At 30.7% G+C, this 23931-nt stretch overlaps 3 protein-coding genes across 3 annotated transcripts; 1 reads left to right on the plus strand and 2 right to left on the minus strand.

Moving 5' to 3' along the window:
- Positions 1–1062: 1062 nt before the first annotated feature.
- On the plus strand, positions 1063–3249 carry LOC111907351 (putative pentatricopeptide repeat-containing protein At5g37570). Its single transcript, XM_042900010.2, has 2 exons — positions 1063–1266; positions 1334–3249. Exons 1-2 carry the CDS (start codon positions 1223–1225, stop codon positions 3141–3143), a joined length of 1854 nt encoding a protein of 617 aa, XP_042755944.1. The 5' UTR covers positions 1063–1222; the 3' UTR covers positions 3144–3249.
- Positions 3250–6080: 2831 nt separating this feature from the next.
- On the minus strand, positions 6081–7623 carry LOC111907331 (expansin-like B1). The gene is made up of 5 exons (XM_023903096.2): positions 7388–7623; positions 7160–7266; positions 6884–7065; positions 6635–6767; positions 6081–6537 (listed from the first exon to the last, which is right to left on the minus strand). Exons 1-5 carry the CDS (start codon positions 7530–7532, stop codon positions 6337–6339), a joined length of 768 nt encoding a protein of 255 aa, XP_023758864.1. The 5' UTR covers positions 7533–7623; the 3' UTR covers positions 6081–6336.
- A 5988-nt stretch (positions 7624–13611) lies between these two features.
- On the minus strand, positions 13612–15203 carry LOC111907330 (expansin-like B1). The gene is made up of 5 exons (XM_023903095.3): positions 14862–15203; positions 14661–14767; positions 14332–14513; positions 14115–14247; positions 13612–14017 (listed from the first exon to the last, which is right to left on the minus strand). Exons 1-5 carry the CDS (start codon positions 15007–15009, stop codon positions 13817–13819), a joined length of 771 nt encoding a protein of 256 aa, XP_023758863.1. The 5' UTR covers positions 15010–15203; the 3' UTR covers positions 13612–13816.
- Between the last annotated feature and the right edge of the window lie 8728 nt (positions 15204–23931).

Raw genomic sequence — 23931 nt, forward strand, 5'->3', positions numbered from 1 at the left:
TTTTTATTACAATATGTTTTACTTTCATTAATTAAATATATTAAAAAAATAACAAAAACTGTTATTTAAAAGTAAATAATTATATAAAAAAATATGATAAATATTAAAAACTCTATTTGTTTCTATTTGGTAATCATTGCAAAGTATGAGGACATTGTTTATGTGTATCTTTCATTTTTACTAATTTATTTTGTGTAACATATTGCATTTTCTACTAATTATACATGTAGCGATTGGTAATTTATGCAACATATTGATCATCGAATTAAAATACTATAAAAGATGATTTTTAAAATTTGTAATGATGAAAGTAAGGGATATTCACAAAAACGACATGATGAATCTTACTTTATCACATTATGACTCCATGATCGATAATTCTAAACAGTGACGGAGTCAGAGTCAAAGTAAAAAGGTATAAAAAAACCCGCATGATATACAATAAGAAAAAAAAAACCGCAATTTCATTAGACATAAAATTCAACCTCCATAACGAGTTACATTTTAAAGTTCATCTCTTCTTTGTTTCATCTACGAAAGCAAGTAATTACATTTTAAGTTTAAACCTTATCAAGTGCTTCGTTTTCTATACTACAAATCAAAGCACTATTCATAAAATCATCACCTATTTTATTACGCAAATTGGTTTTCAACTACTTCATTGGAAAAAAACCACCGTTCAATGGTTATGGTTGCAACGTGCAAAATCAAAGTTTTTTTTTTCTAATAATTCATAAACCAAAGAAAAAGAGAGGTGCTTTCCAATTTCCACCAAAAAATAAGAGAGTCCGCAATTCCCTTCAAGTTTATACGACTCTGTGATTCATACTTTCAAATTACAAACACATATTCATACATTCAAATTATTAAACGATATTAAAATTTTTACTTTATCACTTTATAACTCCGTATCGATTCATACCTTCAAATCAGAGGCACATATTCATATTTTAGAAACCTATATTCTCATATATTAGTTATCTTTTGAAGATATTTTTATATCTTATATCTCTATCTACAACAATTGAGTCATATCAATTTTCCGGCCAAATATGTATTTTTGCTAGATAGTCTAATATTCATAGTTATTATTTGTTAAAGTACATTTGGTTTGCACACTATATTTTTAGGCTCTTATATGTTTATACAGTAGGATAAAAAGTAACGGTAAAATTTATTATCAAAAAGTTTTAAATTTCAGTATTATAAAAGCTGAGGATGGATGAGATTGGAGGGTAATCAACTCAAAACGCACGATGGCTGCTGGTAAGATCGTGAAACTCTCCCAACCCATTGAAAAATTTCGAGAAATTCATAAAAATCTCTCCCTCAGGTCCTCACCCAAGCTTTGGCATGATCACGAGAACGAGGATGCAGGCGAACCCATTTTACGCCTAAACCATCACATCTTGAGCAAATTAGAGTCATGTTCAACTGTTACACTCAGAGAATTCAACCAAGTACACGCACAGCTCATTCTTTCAGGTCTCTTTCAACATTCCCTTGCATCGGGTAGGGTGATGAAGAAGCTCTGTTCTTCTCCATCTACTGTGTTTCATGCTGTTAATCTTTTTCATGGGGTAGATGAACCTGATTCCTTCTTATGTAACACTATTATGAGAGGCTTCGTGAATGCGAACGAACCGCTTAGAGCTTTGGAATTTTACCGTCGAGAAATGATTGCGAAGTTCATCCCTGCCAACCATTACACATTTCCTTTGCTGGTGAAGATTTGCGCTGAATTGGGTTTGGTTAGAGAAGGGGAAAAGGCTCACACCCGGGTCTTAAAAGAAGGTTTTGAGTTGGATTTATATGTGCGCAATGCATTGATTCATATGTACGCGGTTTGCGGGAGAATAAGGGATGCACAGATGGTGTTTGATTTGAGTTGGGAGTCGGATATGGTGACTTGGAATTCAATGATTGATGGGTATGTGAAGAATGGAATGGTTGGCCATGCACGCAATCTGTTCGATGAAATGCCTGAAAGGGATGTATTTAGTTGGAACTCCATGATTGCTGGTTATGTTTGGATTGGGGACATGGTGGCAGCACAAGAGTTGTTTGATAGGATGCCATGTAGAGACATTGTTTCTTGGAATTGTCTGATTGATGGGTATGCTAAAATTGGAGATATCGTGTTTGCACGTAAATTTTTTGATTGGATGCCATGCAGGAATGTAGTTTCATGGAATACCTTGTTAGCTCTTTACACTCGCTCCAAAAACTACAAAGATTGTTTGAAACTTTTTGATGATATGTTGGAGGAACAAGATGTGAAGGCAAATGAAGCAACTCTGATGAGTGTCTTAACTGCATCTGGACACTTGGGAAGGCTCGATAGGGGTGAACAGCTCCATTTGTATATCAAGAACAACAAGAACATCATAGTGGATGCGTTACTTTCAACTGCTTTGTTGACAATGTATGCGAAATGTGGATCAATGGACCTTGCTCAACAGGTGTTTGATGAAATGCCAGAGAGAACAGTAGTTTCATGGAATTCAATGATAAGTGGATACGGTATGCACGGACATGGAGAAAAGGCTTTACAAATGTTCCAAGACTTGGAGAAAAGTGAATCTGTGCCAAATGATGCTACTTTTGTGTGTGTTCTTAGTGCGTGTTCACATGCAGGAATGGTTTTGGAGGGGTGGTGGTATTTTGACCTGATGCAAAGAGTTTACATGATTGAACCAAAAGTTGAGCACTATGGTTGTATGGTTGATCTCCTTTCACGAGCTGGTTTGATGAAAGATTCTGAAGATATGATCAAGAACATGTCCATGGCTAAAGGACCTGCTTTATGGGGAGCCTTACTATCAGCTTGTAGGACTCACTCAAATCTAGAACTTGGAGAAATGGTGTCAAAGAGGCTTATTGAGTTGGAACCTAATGATGTTGGGCCATATGTGTTGTTATCAAATATATATGCTGCTGGAGAGAGATGGGATGATGTTGAAAATGTGAGAGAGATGATGATGAAGAAAGGGTTACATAAATTGGCTGGATCAAGCCTGGTTCAATTTGGAAATTCTGATGTTGAATCAAATGGAGGTCATTTAGTTCATAAGAGGAGATTGGTGTACTCCATGCTGAGTGATATGGGTGTTCAAATGAAAATGTCATACAAAGATACATGATCATTCTTTATAGAGTTCATATACACAAGTAAATATTGAATTTCAAGAATTGTTGTTTGTTAAATTTGATATTTCTTTAATAAAGAAAAATCAAGTTTTTCCAATAGTTGATTGACAAGTCAAATAGTGACTGGAGTAACATCTTGAAACTTGAAAGTACTTCCATTAAAAAATAGTACCCCACTCCTTACTTCAAGGAAATTGCATTTTTAAGATGCATCACATCATTACTTTTGCCTTAAATAAACCTTTTTATATCCACAGATTATATTAAAAGATTAGACTTTTATCCGTTAAAACTTTATGCTTAATAAATGGGTATTTCTAAATACACGAATTGAATTCTAAATGCACAAAGAATTGATTGAGTGGATATGTATCACTAACTTTTAGTATTTTTAATCTATTAAATTAAATGTGCCTCGTAAACTGCTGGTTATTTAAAACTAATGAAAATGTTACCTTTTAATTTACATTAAATATCCTTATATGTGTGTATTGTGATGTGGTATTTCGTAGTACCGATGTACAATCAAAATTTTGTTATGCGTAAGACTCGCTCTTATACCCGTGTATTGTGACTCAATAACATCATCATTACACTTCAATGATTTGGCGATATCTGATCGCGATGTTTCGACATATCTTTTTAACTTGACATGTTGACTTTTAGCTCTATTAGTTGTGTGGTTGCCAAAGTTAGGAAACGTATCGGTCGATGCAGACACAAATTTTTCTTTGTGTGGTGTCAACCATGTTTTGTTTAGATAAACAAATGCATCTGAAATACATAAACAAATTTCAATTGATGTAATGAATTATAATATATTATAATGTATATTTTAAAATACTTGGATAGTTCGCAATTTTTTCAACTTATGCCAAATTCTTGTTGTATGCTTCCTTTGTTTCAGAGTTACGTTTGGAATTTTTTATGACGATGACATAACCTAAAGTATTTGCCACATTTTGCACCCAATTCGTTATTATTAGTAGCTAACAAATCCGCTCGATGCTAAGATTACTATAACAATATATTAATGAATTTATACCTTATTCGTTTTGAATGGTGATGTGTCGTTGAAGAAATAATTACTTTCGTTCAAACTTTCATTTTCATCTGCTTCATTTGTGTCCATTGGATGAATATCCGTTTCGAATGACGACGTGCCATCGAAAAAATAGTTACTTTCATTCAAGCTATTATTTTCATCTACTTCATTTGTTTCCATTGGATGGATATCATCTCTCTAAACATAACACAGAGAAAAACATACATTTAACAAAAAAACAATAAAAAATAAGAAATGTTAAGTACAAATACCTCATAATATGTGTCATCCATCCTCTTCCCAACTTGCAATTTAATAAAATTTATATTTATAACAAATATCGCATGTTTGTTTTTAACGAAAGTTAGTTTCGAAATCACATTGCAAGTCGCTTTCAGTTTAACAAATAAGAAATATCAGTCGTCTATTATATATAGAAAGAAATCGAAACCAAATTTTTATTTTTATCCCTTCTATTTTTGTTAATGTTTCATAATTTATATTTCTTATTTAACAAATTAAGTTTTTTTTTTATTAATATTTAAAAGTATTTAAAAATATTCATTATTACTCTTCTTGTAAATGTATTCATGAGATCATTTTAATTATACAACTTGTATGATTAAATAATATGTTTCTATTTGTTAGTTTTCAAAATTAATAAAATTTCAAGGGTTTAAGATATAAATTAAAAAAATCTAGGGACTTTTCTAAAACTACAACGTAAACTGGAGGTATAAAATTGTAATATTACATTTTGTTGATAGATTGATTGACACACATATTAACATGATAATTAAAATGATATATGTCACTTGCCATTTTTTATATATTACATTGAATTTTTTTATAAAAAATATTTATTTAAAATTATTAATGTCACTTTTCATGTTACGTTAAACGTGAAACAAAAATATTTAAAGATTAATGTATTCTAAAAAGATTTTTAAATAACGTGGGGCGTGAAATGATGACAATGTCAAACTTTAATACTTAGGATGCATAGTGACGAGCTATGATAGTTGACGTAAGGATGGTTAAATAGAGATTGCTAGACCGAATTAAAAATTCTTAAATTAATCGGTTGTTAAAATTATAAATTTAAAATGATAAAATATATCATAGTAAAAGATAAACTTTTTTGAAAATGGATTTAAATTTATAACGATAAAATACAAAACATTAACATTTTAATATATAATAATAATAATAATAAGTACGAGCCATTAAAATGTTTAAGTTTTTTTTTTTTTTTTTGGAACCGGCCAATGAAATATATAAGAAAAAATAAGCCACAGCTAGTGGCATACAAGAGTTCAAAATACAATGAAAAAAAAAACAGGAAATGTAAAGTATAATAAAGATAATTCAGGAAAGCAAAGGGCAATGAGACCATGATGCCCAATTTAACTTGTCAATTTTCCCCCTATTTTTCACCCAGAGGTAAACCACTGATTTAATGATATCAGTGACTTTATCTGGTGGTAGCCAGTTTTTCTTGAAGACCTTTTCGTTCCTTGACTTCCAAAGGCTCCATAAAGTTCCATAGTAGATAGCTGAGATTATCTTTCTTCTTTTTTTGCATACCCTCCATTTAGAAATGGAATCCAATACATCCTGAACTGTGTGGAGAGGTCCCAATTGAATATTACACCATCTTGATACCCCTTCACAAACACTCCTGGCATAACTGTAGTCCACCAGGACATGGTTAGAATCTTCTTCGTATTCATCACACATGGGGCAAGTCAAATTTTCCAGAACTACCCCTCTCCTTGCTAACTCCAAATGTTTAAGTAATATATAAAACTTTACAAACCGGGGTAAATTATAAATTTGATGTATATTAGAGGAGTGTACATGTAGACACGTAATTCTATGCCAATACACAAAAAATCGGTGTATATAAGACCCTTAATAAATGGATACACTTTTAATGTAGGTTGGTGATCAATTCTTACAAATGAAAGGATAATGAACATTGGTACAACTTTTAACAAAATAAAGAAGAAAATAAATAATCATAACATCAATATAATTATATCTTAAAACTATTAAAAAAAATTAAACCGACATACTGTAGACAAATTACTCTGTGCTTATTCTCGTATATATTTTTGATGGTATGTTGAATTAGTTTCTTATTCCACTTGTACCCCTGTGTCATATATGTCTCCTTTCTTCCACTTCTCAGGTATTATATTAACCGGAACAACCCATTTTTCATCTCCATCTTCACCACTAAATAGCATTCTTAAAGACAATGATCCACTAGGTGGAGAGTTTGTTGTGAAAACTGATCCATAGCTTCTATCCAACAGTTTACAAACGAAATTTTTTGTCTGCATATAACAAATAGAAAACTAACACGTGAGAAATATCTAGATAAATAATTTTGTTACATTTTTATATATATGCTCGATTGTGAAGTATTATTACCTCACATAGTTGCACAGCAGTAATGTCGTTTTGGCCTTGTTGGTACCATATGACAAAAGCAAGGTAATACGGGTAGTCACTGCTCTCATCTATCTTGATGGTGATGTTATTCTTCGGGTAATTGCATGAAACCCTGTGGAGGAGGTGGGAATTATTATTATTATTATTATTATTATTATTATATTTTCTGACAAATAATAAATAAATATATAAATAAGTTGATCAAACTTAATCATCATGTTATGTTACCTTGTATATTCAATATCTACAACTCCTTGTGATAGTAAAGATGTTTCCGCATATGTAGATTGAGCCATCTTCCTGAAGGCTTTCTTGCTCATAATGAAGTCTGTTCCATGACTGGATCCTTGGTCAGTTATAACAACATTCACTCCTTCATCTGAACAATCCTTACTATTGGTGCACCTCACCTGATGATTTATAAAAACAAAATTAAATAATTTGTTATATAAAACAATAAAATATAACTTGGTTACATATATAGTACTGTGTTGTGTTTATGACCTGGTAACAAGCACCACAGCCTACACCATCTCTGTAAAGATCAGATGCAGCTGCTACATATCCATTGTTAATCGTTGCTCCAAATGAGCCATATCCACATCTCCCAGCTTCAAATTAAATCATCAAAGAATCATTAAAAACTATATAATTAGAGACGAAAAGCACAAGTTATAATTATATATATGCATGCATGTTTATATATATATATATATATGTTTGAGCTCTCACTTTCTGATCCTTTGTCATCAGAATCTGGGTAGTATGCTGCTCGAGATTGGATGAAAGGGCCATCTGATGTGGCACTTTGTGCTGGATTTATCACAGAAAAGATAAATGCAGAAACTATGAAGAGGATATCAAGAGACAATGCCATTTTGGGAATCTAGATTTTTATATAACTTATACAGAAGAAGGAAATGGATGTTAATGGAGAGAAGTTTGGTTTTGTATTGAAGCAAACAAATTATTGTTTGTGGTATTTATAGTGAATGAAATGAGTTTGTGGTTGGTAGTATTTTCTTATGCTTTGACACTTTGTGTTGAATTTCGTTTGTTCCTCTCATCAACTTGCTTGGATATGGAAACTACATGGAAACACTTTGATGATGACTTCAATTCTGCTGCATATTGAAACAGGTGGCTGAAATTTCAATTACAAAAAAGTGCTTGTCATTTTCATGTATGGATGAAGTATATATATAGGTATATTAGTCATATATTTGATGTTTAATCTCAGGGACCATTTTTTTATTGGTTTACACGTTTTGAAAACTTGGACCCGAGCTTGGCAAACAAGACTGAGATTGATAATATTTTGTGCATTAGACAAAGAAAGAGGGCTGCTAAAGAAATCTTATTTTGAAAACAAAAAAAGATTTTTTAAAATGGAAGTAAAACAGTGAGGGGGAAGTTAGGTGCTTTAGCACTAAGTATGTATATTCAACTTAAGCCTATACTCATATTCCCATTTGTGCTAATAATTACAGTAGGCCCTAATTAGCTTCCTGGATGAGGAAATATAAAGTATTATATTTTTTTTTTGCCTTTTTGTTCAAATGGAATATCCATATTATAAGGGTGTTCAAAGATATAAAAAGGTTTTTTTCAATTCCAAAAGAAGACTAACTATATATTAATATTGAAATTTACTTTTTAATCTAGGTGTCTAATGTAAACTCATTCATTTGAAGATATGCTGTTTTAAAAAATGCATAAAGAAGAGGTGTTGGTATGTTATCTTGAAGCCACTATTTGTTGAGTTTTCCTTTTTACTGTTGAATTTTGCTAAGGAACAACTAGGGCTACTGAGAAAGATGAAGACATAACGAAAAGCCACTCAACAACATCAATCGTGACCACTTTGGGGCTAGTTAGGTTTTACTTTTAGTCTATTATTCGTAATAATATTTTGTAGAGGCAATTACTAATCTAACCTAATTAAGGAAGTAATTAATTATTTTTAGCTAAAAATTAGGAATTATTCTAAAATAGCCCACGAAACCGTAGGTAATTAGAATGGACTACTGTTTCGCCAAATAGTCTACCGTTTTATTATTATTATTATTATTATTATTATTTTTCATTTTGAACCTCTAAAACCATAGGTTTTTTGGAAACCTAAGGTTTCTTTTTAGCCACCAAAAAACTTACGGTTTCGTTAATTTTTTTTTTTTTTAAATTTTTACAAAAAATTATGAAATCAGAACATATATATGATGGCTTACGAGGTTACAACTAATTAAAAAGAAAATGAAAAAAACCGTAGGCTTCATACGAAGCCTACGGTGTACAAGTCCACACTGCAAAATCTGTGCATTGTGCCCTTGTTATGAAACCTACGATTTTAATATTTTTTTTCGTTTTTTTTTAAAAGGTTGACCCCATATACAAAGACAACTCCTAATCAACAATACGATAAAATTTTGATAAAAAATGGATGTACCTTGTTGTTCTTCGGGTGCTCCATTGAGAGAAAAAAAGTAGGTAAAACCAAGAAAACAATAGTCAAAATAACCTAATCTGAAAAATTATACATTATATACTATGGGCCAACAGGCCACGAAAGAGTAGACGGACGGGGAAACACTAGCCAATTGTCACGAAAGAGTAGTTTTCTACCGTTGACCGTAGTCAACAATGACAAATCTACTATTTCATGGGCTACTTTTAGCTAATGTGTTTTTTTGGCTATTTTTAAATAGGTAATTAGTGTTTTAGGCTAGATTAGTAATTTCCTCTATTTTGTATATATTGGTAATCAATTTAATTTGTGGACTTTCCGTTGACCTCATTGCCGCCAAGACTTAGGTAGTGTTTGTTTTTTGTCCGCAGATCTGCGTGACCTCTTCTGTCCGCGCCGCGTAGACCACGCGCAGACATTAGCCTTCGCAGACTGTTTGTTTTTTTGAAGACTGCAGACCTAAAAATGTCTGCGCGCCCTCTTCTTGGCGCAGACGTGGACCATAGTCTTCTAACATCTTCAGACATCTTCTAGCCTAAAAAAACATATATATCTTTATTTTTTTCAAGTTTTTTTATTTATTTTTATTTTTTTTTATTTTTTTAAATTTATATTTTTTCCAACTTTATTAATGATGAACAATTTGAAAAAAAAAATTATAAAACTTAAAAAAACGTTCGACGATACAAACATTATATTTTTGACAAATTTATTATAATAATAGTCGTTGAAGTTGTTTATATAAATATGACAAAAAAATCATAATATATTCTTATATTTTTTGCCAAATTTTGTAAAACATTATTTAATACAATATCGTCAATTTGTCGAGAAAATATTTATGGTACTTTTTTAATGGATTTAATTGAAAAAATCAAAGTTTATTTGCATCCATTTATGTATCAAATTTTTTGATCACTAATTATAATGTTACTTATAACTTTGCAACAAAAGTTGTTGGTTATTATAAAATATATACGTTAATTTATATCATTTTTATTTTTATTTTTTATACAATAATACATAAAAGTTGATATAGATTCGTTGATTATTTATAAAAAAAGTCATAAAAATATTAAAAAATCACTTTGAAGTTTAAAAAAATCAGTTTATTTAGATTTCAGTTTATTTTAATAGCCCGTAGATATTAAAAAAACAAACAGTCTTCTTTTTTTCAAACTGCAGACGTTTGGTCCACCTCTTCTACTGAAGAGGTCTACAGATGTGGTCCGCAGACTGCAGACATTTTGCCTCAGAAAAAACAAACAACACCTTAGCAATGAGGTTTTGCGTGTGCAAAGCTCCGATGCTCGAACCAAAGAGCCACAACCCACATCTGATGGTTATGTTTTGGGCTTTTTGGGCCTGGCCCACGAGCAGTTATAGGTCAACTTTTTTCAATATAAAGATAATAAGAGATCTCAATGTACCTATGTAACTCTACGCCTAAAAATGTGTTTGACGCTTATGAATCTATCAAATGTCTCTAGCATGTCTATGGATGTAATACGATTAATCGTGTGAACCACGTAAATCCTTGTAATCATAATTTTCCTTTACATCTTTATTGTGTATTTATCACATATTTAATCCTAACAAATCAATGGTAGATATCTTCACAAGGATATCATAATCTAAACCCACTTCAACATGTGATATGGCCTAATGGCATGCTACCCCAATGATTAACTCGACAAGTTACGTATAACTGCCACAGTCAGTAGCCCGCCCGACTGCCGGTGAACTCAAGTTTCCAGTTAAATCAAGGAGCCGCTTCAATCAGTGGTTAGCTCTAGTGGCTTAGTTCGATGCAGTCAACACACGAGACCAATCAACGACAACTCACGCATTTTGTGGTACCTATTGTGATCTCCACTGTCCAACTAGATGGTAAGGGATCCTTTACTTCATAAATCCAATAAAGGTTTCAGGGCCGGTCCTGAGGAATTAAATATCATCAAAGGCCCTAGACGAGCCAGGAAAAAAAGACCATTATCGTTATTATAAGTTTTTATTTTTAAATAAAAATATATAACAAAACAAATTGGGCCCTATGCAGCTGCCCACTTTGCCCCCTCCCCCAACGCCCCTGATGAAACGTTTACCCTTGCCATATGTGCATGGGACAACTTATTTCCTCACTTTCTAGTTCTATCTTTTATTCCAAACATTTTACTTTGAGAGTAGATTCTTATTCATATTAACTTCGAATTAAACATCTAATACATTATTACAAAACTTTCTTTCCATCAAATGTTATAGAAATGGATCACAATTATCTAAATTTACATGTGACCAAAGCCGGAAAAAGTTATAGTTAAAGAAAAATCATGTTTTTCCAACATGTATGTTAATTTGGTAAATAAAAAAAATTCCTTGGTAGAAGCTAACTGCATATTTGGATGTTGATGGTCACTAAATTTTTGATGCATTTCTAGTTTCACTATCTCCGCTTTAGAAGAATGTAGGTTTATGGACATGATCGACAAATGTTATTAATAACCAGGGCTTTTGAAATAAGTCTTTAAATTTGTTAAATTTTATCGGTTTTATCCATGTGTCAATTTTTTGTTCGTTAATGTCCAAAGTTTCTTATTTTTTTCAATTTTATCACTGTTACATGTAATAGCAGGTTTTCATGGACAAAATCGAAAAAATATGACAAAATTAAGGATTTTCATGTCAAATTGGAAACTATATTTAGGGTAAAAACATAAAAGATTTGTTAAAGTAAGTTTTTTTTTTTTTTTTTTTTTTTTTTTTTTTTTTTTTTTTTTTTGCAAATTTGATTTCATAATTAAGGTTTTCTTTTGCAAGTTTCGGGCAAAAATGATTTCTTTTTGGCAAACTTCAGGCATTAACACGAACCTAAAATTGTTGCGGGAATAAAACCATCATATTTTGACAAATTTAAAGACTTTTATGTCAAAAGCCCTAATAACTAATGAGTAAAGAACAACAAACACTTTGCCAATAACAAAGTTTACCAAAGATTGATAAACTAGGTTAAAATGAAATTGTCCAAATGATCTAAATTCTTCAAATGACTTGATAATACATAATAACACCTCCAATCAAAGGTAAATCACTTACATATAGAATTGAATCGACAATCAATAAAACAATAAAGAATAGGGACAAACACACGAAGATTTACATGGAATACCCAAATCGGGATAAACCACAATGCAGGAGACCACCTAGAGATCCACTAGTGATAATAAAGTTTACAATGCGAAGGAACCGGAGAAAATACAAGAATTTGGGGCTATTATTATGGTGATTTAAAAAAACCAAATAAGTCACTAAAACCGTTAGTGTTCAAAGCAGTTTCGTGTAATTCTTGTGAGAATTAGTTGAAGTTGCCCGAATCCATAAGTGTTGCTCATCGATGCCTCCAAGCGGTTTCGTAGCTAGCTTGCGAGAATTTATTCAAGTGGCTTGAACCATCAAATGTGAGTTTTTAGTAGGGGTGACAATTCTCAACCAACCCGTAATCCGATTAGAAAATAAATGGGTTTATGTTGATATCTCTAACCCGCCAACTCGTTTATTTCATGGGTTGGGTTGGGTTGGATTACCTATTTGGGTTCACGGGTCAACCTGCCAACCCGACTATATATATTATACTTTAAAATAATTAAAAAAATATTTATGAATCAATGAAATATACGACACAATTGTACTTTCCATAAATGTTTTCATTTTCATTTGGATTTTTATGAGTTTATGAATTTATGATTCTATGTTGGAATTTTTTTTTGTTCCAAATTATTGCTTATTAAGTTATCACGTTAGATTCGTAGTTGGTTGTTCATTTCATTCTAGTAATTTACAAATGCTAATTATTAATTAATTTAGAAACATATATAACTCGTATAAATTTAACATGTGAAAAGTTATCCGAAAATGACTCATTGACCCGCGAACCCACAAACTTATATATACTTAAACGAGTTATATAGGTTGGGTTGGATTGTGTTGATATTTCCAACCCGTTAACCCATATATTATATGGGTTGGGTTGGATCAATCTATCAATGACCCATCAACCCGCCACAGGTCATTTTTAACAACATCAAACGATGTTTGTAGTAACATCTTGAAACCACTTCCATCCACTCAGCCAGAATCATGGTAGCCCGGTGGTGACTTTGGGATTCAAGCACTCCAAATTCCAAATGGAGTTTGCCCAGCTTCGAATTCCACTAACTTTATCCGTGAGGTGGCATGCCGTTCTAATAAATAAATAAAAAAAGACTACCTCGATCGCTCCTTAGCCCAGGGATCGATATTGCATTTGAGAAGCATCACATCAACATCACTGCTTTTGCCTTAAAGACAACTTTTTGTATCCACAAATCATATTAAAAGATAAGATTTTTATCCGTTAAAATAACCTTTTTTCTAATCCCCCACTTATTTCCACACAATGATTTCTTTATTCCATTATGTTTTATCTGAAGGCAACCAAACATGTACACCTGTCACATGCTTAAAATAAATGGATACACTTTTACTGTAGCTTGGTCAATTGTTACAGAGTACAGGATAACGAATTAAACTGGTACAACTTTTAAACAAAAAAAAGAAGAGAATAAATAACCACAACATCAATACTTATGATAATCTCTTAACACTATCCTACAATCCAATAATAAACTTCTGGTATTTTGATGGTATGATGAATTAGTTTCTTATTCCACTTGTACCCCTGTGTCATATATGTCTCCTTTCTTCCAATTCTCAGGTATTATATTAACCGGAACAACCCATTTTTCATCTCCATCTTCACCACTAAATAGCATTCTTAAAGACAATGATCCACTAGGTGGAGAGTTTGTTGTGAAAACTGATCCATAGCTTCTATCCAACAGTTTACAAACGAAATTTTTTGTCTGCATATAACAAATAGAAAACTAACACGTGAGAAATATCTAGATAAATAATTTTGTTACATTTTTATATATATGCTCGATTGTGAAGTATTATTACCTCACATAGTTGCACAGCAGTAATGTCGTTTTGGCCTTGTTGGTACCATATGACAAAAGCAAGGTAATACGGGTAGTCACTGCTCTCATCTATCTTGATGGTGATGTTATTCTTCGGGTAATTGCATGAAACCCTGTGGAGGAAATGGGGAGATTTTTTTAATATATTTTTTGACACAAAATAAACAAAAAAGTTTATCACTTGATTATCATGTTACCTTCTATATTCAATATCTACAATTCCTTGTGATAGTAAAGATGTTTCTGCATTTGTAGATTGAGCCATCTTCCTGAAGGCTTTCTTGCTCATAATGAAGTCTGTTCGATCACTTGAACCTTGGTCAGTTATAACAACATTCACTCCTTCATCTGAGCAATCCTTGCTATTGGTGCACCTCACCTGATGATTTATAAAAGAAAAACTAATTAAGTAACTACTAGTTATATAAAATATATATATATATATATATATATATATATATATATATATATATATATATATATATATATAGTCTTGTTTAAATATATATTGTGTTGTGTTTATGACCTGGTAACAAGCACCACAGCCTACACCATCTCTGTAAAGATCAGATGCAGCTGCTACATATCCATTATTAATCGTTGCTCCAAATGAGCCATATCCACATCTCCCAGCTGCAAATTAAATCATCATCAAAGAATCATTAGAAATCAAGTTATAATCATATATACGTATGCATGTTTATATAATTAATGTTTGAGTTCTCACTTTCTGATCCTTTGTCATCAGAATTTGGGTAGTATGCCGCTCTAGAATGGATGAAAGGGCCATCTGATGTGGCACAATCTGCAGGATTTATCACAGAAAAGATCAAAGCCGAAACTATGAAGAGAATATGATGTGAAGAAAATGCCATTTTGGGAAGATCGATGAAGGAGAGAAGTTTGGTTTTGTATGGAAGGAAGCAAAGGCTGTTACTTATTTATAGTGAATGAAATGACGCTGTGGTTGGTAGTATTTTCAATGCTTTGACATTTTTATTTTGAATGAAAGAAATTCTATCAAGATCGATGAAGGAGAGAAGTTTGGTTTTGTATGGAAGGAAGCAAAGGCTGTTACTTATTTATAGTGAATGAAATGACGCTGTGGTTGGTAGTATTTTCAATGCTTTGACATTTTTATTTTGAATGAAAGAAATTCTATCAAGTTTGTTCCTCATCTTAGATATGGAAACCCTTTTATGACTTAATTTCACCTGCATATTTTACTATTTTACTTTCTTCATATGAAAACCGATGGCTGATATGAAACTTCCCACAATTCTTGATTTGAATATAAAAAAAGGGTTGCTTGGAATAGAAGTAAAATACCGAGGAGGAGTTAGGTGGTTTAGCACTAAATCAGTATATTCAATTTAAGCCTATCGTCATGTTCTCACTTGTGCTAATAATCACAGTAGGCCCTATAAGTTAGCTTCCTGAATGAGGAAAGATTATCTTTTAATTAATTTCCTCCTTTTTGTTCAAAGTACTGAAAGGTTTTCAACTTTCAACTACATGAAATTTGAAATAACCATAATCTGAAGGTGTTCAAAGGTTGAACTTCGAGCTATATAACATGTTTTTTCAATTCCAAAAGAAGACTAACTATTCATGTGAATTTACTTTTTCTTGTCTGTTTTAGTTTAACGATAATGTAAACTCATTCATCTGAGAATAATATCATGTTATTGAAAATTATTTAATTTTGTTTTTCCTGCATAATATAGTCCAGCCGTCGGAGGAAACGCATAAAAAAACTGCTGGTATGTAATCTTGAAACCACTTTCTTGTTGATATATATATATATATATATATATATATATATATATATATATATATATATATATATATATATATATATATATATATATATATATATATATATATATATATATATATATATATATATATATACTGTGGAATTTGGTTAAAAAATGGGAATTTTAAAATGAGGTGCTGAAAGACATAAAGCAAATCCACTTAACAACATCAATTGTCTTGAGAGACCATTATATTCAATTGACCCTACATGCCTGCATATGACATCAAAATTGTGTGTAAAGAAAATATCCATATCTACAAATTTCTTTGAATTTATAAGGATTGAGGGTATTTAGGTAATTTTCCCTTTGACTCATCCAAGTTGTTGATTCTGGTTTGTGAAAAGTTTCAATCTTTCATACCTGCCTCACTGTCTGCCAAGTTTGATTTTTTCTTCAAAACTAAAAAGATTAAATGATTTCTTCTTTAAAAAATCTCTGCCTTTGTTATGACAGAAGAAGCAAGTTAATAATTAATAAGAAGTTTTAGCCTCCTTTTTAGGCTGTAATAATGGTTCTTGATTAATTATATATGAGTTATTCATTTGTCTCAGATTTCTCCAACAAGCTTGTAGCTTTACCAAAAAAAAGAGTATGTTTGCAGCCAATGGATCATGATGATAGAGGTGAAAAGTGCATTTGTTTTAATGATTGTGGAATAACATAATATATATATGTCATCACTTTATCTCCTTTTTAAACTGAATAACAAAAATTGTCTGAGTTTTATATTAGAGTAAATTACCGACATGGTCCTTATGGTTGTTGAAAAATTGCACTCCCGACCCAACTTTTTATCTTCTAACCATACGGTCCTCAAACATGACAGTTGATGCGGTTTTTGTCCCTATGGTTTCACTTTTTATGAATTCGACCTAAAAAGACTATTTTATCATTAACTTTTTTTTATTTAATTTATTATTATTATTATTATTATTTTAGCGAGAATTCAACTGCTGGATATACCATTTACATATGGATCCAGTTTCGGGCCCACTCCACGCAAGGGCTGCTTCCCATGACCCCACATTATAGCTAAATTACGGTCACCCCTGACCAGAGTGCATAATCATACATTGCAAAAGGTCCAAATATGGTTATACTTTACATTTATTAATTGAACGAACACTTGACCACTTTGATGAACTAAAAATTGTATGTTGTCTTCAGTTTTATTAATTAGTAAGGAGATGTTGTCCTCTTTTGTCTATAGTATCGTTCTTATTTGGCAACTGTTTTGTTTAGTCTTATCGTATATTTCTTGTTTTTCGATCTTGTTATGTAGCGTGCTTCGCATAGCGTTGGAAAATCAACGACTCAGAATCGCTCGGGAGGGGAGGACTTCGACGAGAGAGAGAGAGAGAGAGAGAGAGAGAGAGAGAGAGAGAGAGAGAGAGAGAGAGGAATGCATAATGGCTCTGCTGCATACTTCTATTTATAGCAAAATTTTGGAGCGCACCGCACAAATTTCGTGTGCGCGTTGGCCCCATTTGGGTACTGATACATGTCACTCTCTCAGTGGGCCACGTTATCCGTATCTTCACGAATCGGACGTCCGAGTGCGCTCTACGTGTGATGCGCGCCCAACAATATTATCTTATAAATTCCATAACCCCTGCATACGAGCTTCATTTTCGACGTTCTCTATAACCACACAAAGGTCTCGACGAGCACTACAACTTTCATTTAGGTTGTTTGGCTCGTTTTAACTTTATTTTCAGCCCATTAATTTCGTACAGAGGGGTGTTTTTAAATGATCTTTATAAAATCATAACTCTTCCTTATGGGCTCCGTTTTGGGTGTTGTTTGCCTCATAATTCTTATCTCAAGGAGTAATACGTTTCTCCTTTTTATGAGTCTGGCTAAAACTCGACTGATCTTTCCGTAAATTTTTATGACACAAAACTTTGTGCACGGTTGATTTTTATATTTTATAGAACCATATCTTTTCCATACGGAGTCGGATTTTATGAATTTTATATTTTCGGAATCGCGTCGACAACTACTATCCAAATATGTTAATATCTTCATATGGTGGTACGACTTTTCACTCCCCTGCTTCTTGGCTTTTCAGCCTATTTTGCTATATTTTGACGAATATGAAAGGACGAAATAGTATATTTTTATTGGTATTATATAAATGTTACATCCTTAGTCTATTACATTTATCTATTTAACTATTCCCATCTGCGGTTGGTGACGTATTTTTCTCAATTGTCTCATTTTATATGATTTTTCTTATAAATAATGGTAATCCCAAAAAAATTCTATAAATCAAATAACCGTTGAATGTTTAATAAAACAACTTAAAATCATTTTTTAAGATATAGAGATATAAAAACATTACATATGATGTACATAGTTATATATCAACTACAAACTCTCGATGTATTGACAATCACCTTAAAACATTTGCTAGACCAATAATTTTCCAGCTGATCTTCATCTTGCACCATTGAAAACCCGATGCCACCATCCATCATATCCAATCACTAACATCACCTCATCCATAGTCATCTGTTCGAACCACAAAGCTAATAGGAAACACTCTCTGCCTTGTTTACAACTGTGAACAAACAACAAACAAAGAAGAAAGAAGAAAAGAAAGAGGAGGGGAGTTTTTTTTATATGCAATGCAAGAAAAAGCTGAGGAAACGACAAAAATAGGGCAACAAAAGTTATGGTGTAACTTGTAAGGCTGGAGAACTTTCATAAATGAGATTGATTTAAATGTGATATCCTCTTACCATAAATCAACGTGATTTAATTTATAATTAAAACTACTAATTAATAAAAGACTAAATTAACCCTATTTAATTAATTAAAAAACAGAAAAATGTTGAATTAATGAGTGGTCTTGATTTAGTTATACATGATACACTAATTGTTTGTTTACAAATGAATCTCTATTTAATTAATTAAAAATCAGAAAAATGTTGATATATATATATATATATATATATATATATATATATATATATATATATATATATATATATACTATTTTATAAAAGAAATCATATTATTTTTAAAAATAGATTAAATAAAATATTATTATTTTTTTAAAGACGTCCAAACTATTAAACTAAAAATACAACTAACTATTAATAAAATAATATTAAAATTTTAAAAACTTTGAGATCTTATCTATGTTTGACCCAACTTTTGTTGAACTTGATTTTGAACGACTCCAGATTCTGGGATACCGGCAAATAAATCTCGATGTCCCTCGTGTTTCTGCCCCGTCTCCTTATATGAGAGTGTGACTGCACAAATTAAAGTGAATCACGGCAGCACATCCATTAGTTAAACTCTAGCCGTCTCGCCTCCACCACCCCTCCTCTTTCTCTCCACCCGCCGACGTATTTCACCGTTGCGTCTTACCTCTAATTACTCAAAATATATTTTATTTTAGTAGTAACAGGAGGTGCAGGATCTTAAATGTGGTTTGCTCCCCCACTGGTTTAGATATGAGGTAAAACCACTTCCATTTGCTCATAATTTTTTTTAATTGATTGTAGCTTGGAGAAGATCTGCGGGAGATGAAGCAAGGTAAAAGAGTCTTTAAATCCTACATATTCACCGTACACTTCTCCGGCATGAACCACCACAACGAACAGGTGTTCCCTCTTCCTTTATCTGCTGCCAGCATCGCACTACTCACCGCCGACTTGACTTACGTCTCCACCGTCGTCACCATCTACGACTGCCCTAAACGTTTCCACCATCCACCGTCACACCATGACTTTCACGGCCACCGACTACTTCTCTATTAAAACCCCAAAAACCCTAGCTACCACAACCTTCAAATCTAACCACCATCATCATCTATTTTATTTTTTGGGACTCTTTTTCGAGAAGGTGATTTTTCATTTCATGGCAGCAACTAGCCTTTAGCAGTTAACTTAAACTTTCATATTCAAGGATTTTCTTATGTGTGTGTTATGTGCAGACTACATAGTTGGAATGCAAACTAGATTAAAATGAAATAATATCTGTTCCTAGAGGATTTTACCATCAATTTCATAATTTGGTATGATACATATTTCATTTTCTTTGTGGGTTGTGTTATTTAAAAAAATGTACACTGACTTGGTTTGTATACAGTTTGTTGATTTAGAATGTCCCTTTTACTTCAACATTTAGGGTTATCAAGGGATTGCATTATTGTTTGTATTTGGTTTAATAGCTTTATGTATTTGGATTGTATTATTGTTTGTATTTGAACGTTTTTTCTAGCAACCATTTTGATATTTTTCAAGCAATTATGATTATGATATACCAAACTTCATTACTTGTTTATTGAGTTTTTGAAGGAATAGAAAACGGAGGAAAAAGAAGGAAAAAGTGAAGGAGCTAAATGATATGTTTAAGCTTGTTTTTAGTCGGCTAACACTCAAATTGTTTCATATATATATATATATATATATATATATATATATATATATATATATATATATATATATATATATATATATATATATATATATATATATATATATATATATATATATATACTAGGTGTGAGACCCGTGTATTACACGGGTTAATTTAAAAAAGAATTAAACATTAAAGTGTAAAATTTTAATATTTTTTAATGTATAACTTTAAAATAAGAAACGGAGGAAAACGAAGATATATATATATATATATATATATATATATATATATATATATATATATATATATATATATATATATATATATATATTTAATACTTTATATATATAGTATATGACTTTGATTTTAAAAATTGAAACAAATCAAAAATTGACAAGTGGATAATATTTCTTTCAAAAATACCACAAAATGACAAGTGTCAAAATCATGAGCGAATGACAAGTGGCAAAAAAACCCTTTATTTATTAAGGAGGATATATATATATATATATATATATATATATATATATATATATATATATATATATATATATATATATATATATATATATATTCCCTTATACTAATAAAAGAGTAGTTCTTTAGCCATGTGTCATTATATTAGACCTCTTAATTAATGTATTGCCACTTGTCAATCTATTAGTTCTCTATTTTAAATTTATTAAACATCCTCATTAATATGATCCTATTTTCAATGTATTTATTCTCCATTTTAAATTAAATTTTAAATTTTATATTATTGTTTTCATTATTTCACAAAAAAAGTCTAATATATATTAAAAATTATTTTTATATATTTATTTGAATCAACGATTATAATTTCACCATAACTAATAAAAATATCTTTTAATTAGTAAATTATTTAAAATAATTGATTAATAATTTTGATTTTTTTTATTATAAAACTTTAATTATTTTTATAACCGTGGTTCCCACGGGTTATAAACTAGTATATATATATATATATATATATATATATATATATATATATATATATATATATATATATATATATATATATATAACAATTTAAGTTCTGCTTTTAATGGGTTATATTGTTGTAATGGGTAATGAGTAATTATTGTTTTTGGTTTTGACAGAGACAAGCAGTCAAGCATAATATCAAGCTATTGTGCCATGGATGTATAACAACTATCATTAAGCCTCTCACAACTATAATACAAGGCAAGTTCACCTTATCTCTTATATTTTATTTTTATATCTTCCTTGTTGTGATCTTGTAATATAACGACTGAGTTTTATTTTCTTTTCATATATGTGCTTATGTTTGGGTGTGCACAGACTAAATATTGATGATATGGATATGTGTCATGTTGTTATGGGCATTATAGAAGCATATTGGGAATATCATTCCAAAAAAAATGGGATACAACTTCCAATTCTGCACAAGTGAACATGATGTGTTGTTTTTTTCTTGCATTTTGGTTTTTTGTTGGTGCCAAAAGACCAAAAACAAGCGTTCTCTCAATATCGTAGTAAATGTAATTTCGCTTTATATTTTATTTTGTTAAATTATGGATAATGAATAATGATTATGATTTTTTGGTTTCATTTAATTTTCTTTTCTTTATTAATTTTGTACAAAACTAATCTAATGATTTTGTAAAATTAAATTAACAAAGTTGATACTTATTTTACAATTGATTTGCATATGGCGTTTCATATCTATTTATTTGTTTCAACTATAATTGTTAATTTTTTATAATCTCAAGATTATCATTAATAAAAATAAGTATTATGTATTATAAAAAAATTAAATTTTGAAAAATATTATCATAATTTTTTATTACATATCATCAATGTGATTATTTTATAAATGACTTGATATAGGTTACATTTTATTATAACGTATTAAATGGTTCAAATATATATATTATTTGAAAACGGTTTCACCCAACTTCAAATAAAAGAATTAATCTTATATGAACAAACATCTATCTTATCCCATTGATTTATTGGAAAGAAGAGATTTCCTAATGAATGTGTTCGGGCTAGCTTACACTCATACCTAATCATCCGTGCAAATATGACGCTATGTTGCATGTTCAGGAGTAACCGCAAACAAACCTTCATAACCACACGAGCAAACAACAACAAAATTAGAAATTAAGTAGATAATATATCATCTACATGTCTAGAATGTTTCACCATAGACCATTACTTAAATGGTTAATCTTTATCATGAATAGTTAAACTTTAATAATCATCATATATTTTCTTTTTAATAGTTGAATATATTATCTCAAAAACAATGCCTAGGTGATTTCCCTTTTTAGTTTACATTTTTCTTTCTCACCAATTTGTGTGGATTCCTTTTTGTGAATATGGATCCCAAACACCCGTATTTTACTTATTGTAAATATTGATTCTTATTGTGAATATGGAAAACGTATATGACCACAGTGGCAACAACGATGCAACTAACTATACACATGACATGAAAATGAAACCAACACATTGATGATATGGCCGTCTACTCTGCTGTAGCGACTCTCCCTCATATTTGATATGGGTCTCATATAACGTGAAGTTATAAGGATCTGTTGCACCCTCACCCAGAAGCTACCCTAATTGCCGAAAGAAAACTACTCCCTCCCACCCATATTATCCGCTGCTTTGTGCGGGTACACGGCTAGTATGTATATATATATATATATATATATATATATATATATATATATATATATATATATATATATATATATATATATATATATATATATATATATATATATATATATATATATATATATATATATATATACCCGCGCAAAGCGGCGGCGGTGAATAGTTTTTTTCAGTGATATTTTTTTTTTACAAAAGTGTTATGTTATAAAAAAAGTACATGTCTAAGACAACAAAATCCAAATTTGACGTTATTTGTTACATGATACACCAAATAAACGATCAAGACAGCACAAAATATAAAATGTGTAAGTCGTTCAAACAAAAATAATTGAATTATATAAGAATACACGAAATATGAAAATATGTAATAACACAGGACTGATTATACTTTATTAATCGTGCAACACTTTTTTATACACCACGTTGCAACTCCATCGCCTTTTATAGAAAAACTTTAAGAAAATATGTTGTCTGCTGATAAGTTAAGTTGGTATAATTTTAATGGAATGAGACATTGGTTTGTCTTCTATAATTATTACAATCAAGAAATGCATATGATTATAGGTTAGCTTTTAGTAAATCTAAAAAGTATATATCGTTAATCGGTTATTTTTATTATATAAAAATTATCATTTTTATTTTATATGGATTCATTTATAAGCAATCTTCTATATGACTTGTAGACAACATTCTCCATGATGTATTGACGAAGAACTTAACTTTGATAAAAATAGCTTTAAAACGTTGTTAGTCTAGTGTTTTTCAGGTTAGGCGGATGATGATACGATATTAAAAATAAGGAGGCATGTAAATCTTAACTTTATATGGTAAACTAAAGAATAATGCACTCATGAAAAATTTGTTATTACGAAATGATTAGTACCAATAAAAAAATGTTATTTTTTTTTTTTTTTTTTTTTTTTTTTT

This window comes from Lactuca sativa, chromosome 3 (assembly GCF_002870075.4).
Source record: "Lactuca sativa cultivar Salinas chromosome 3, Lsat_Salinas_v11, whole genome shotgun sequence".
Lineage (NCBI taxonomy): Eukaryota > Viridiplantae > Streptophyta > Magnoliopsida > Asterales > Asteraceae > Lactuca > Lactuca sativa.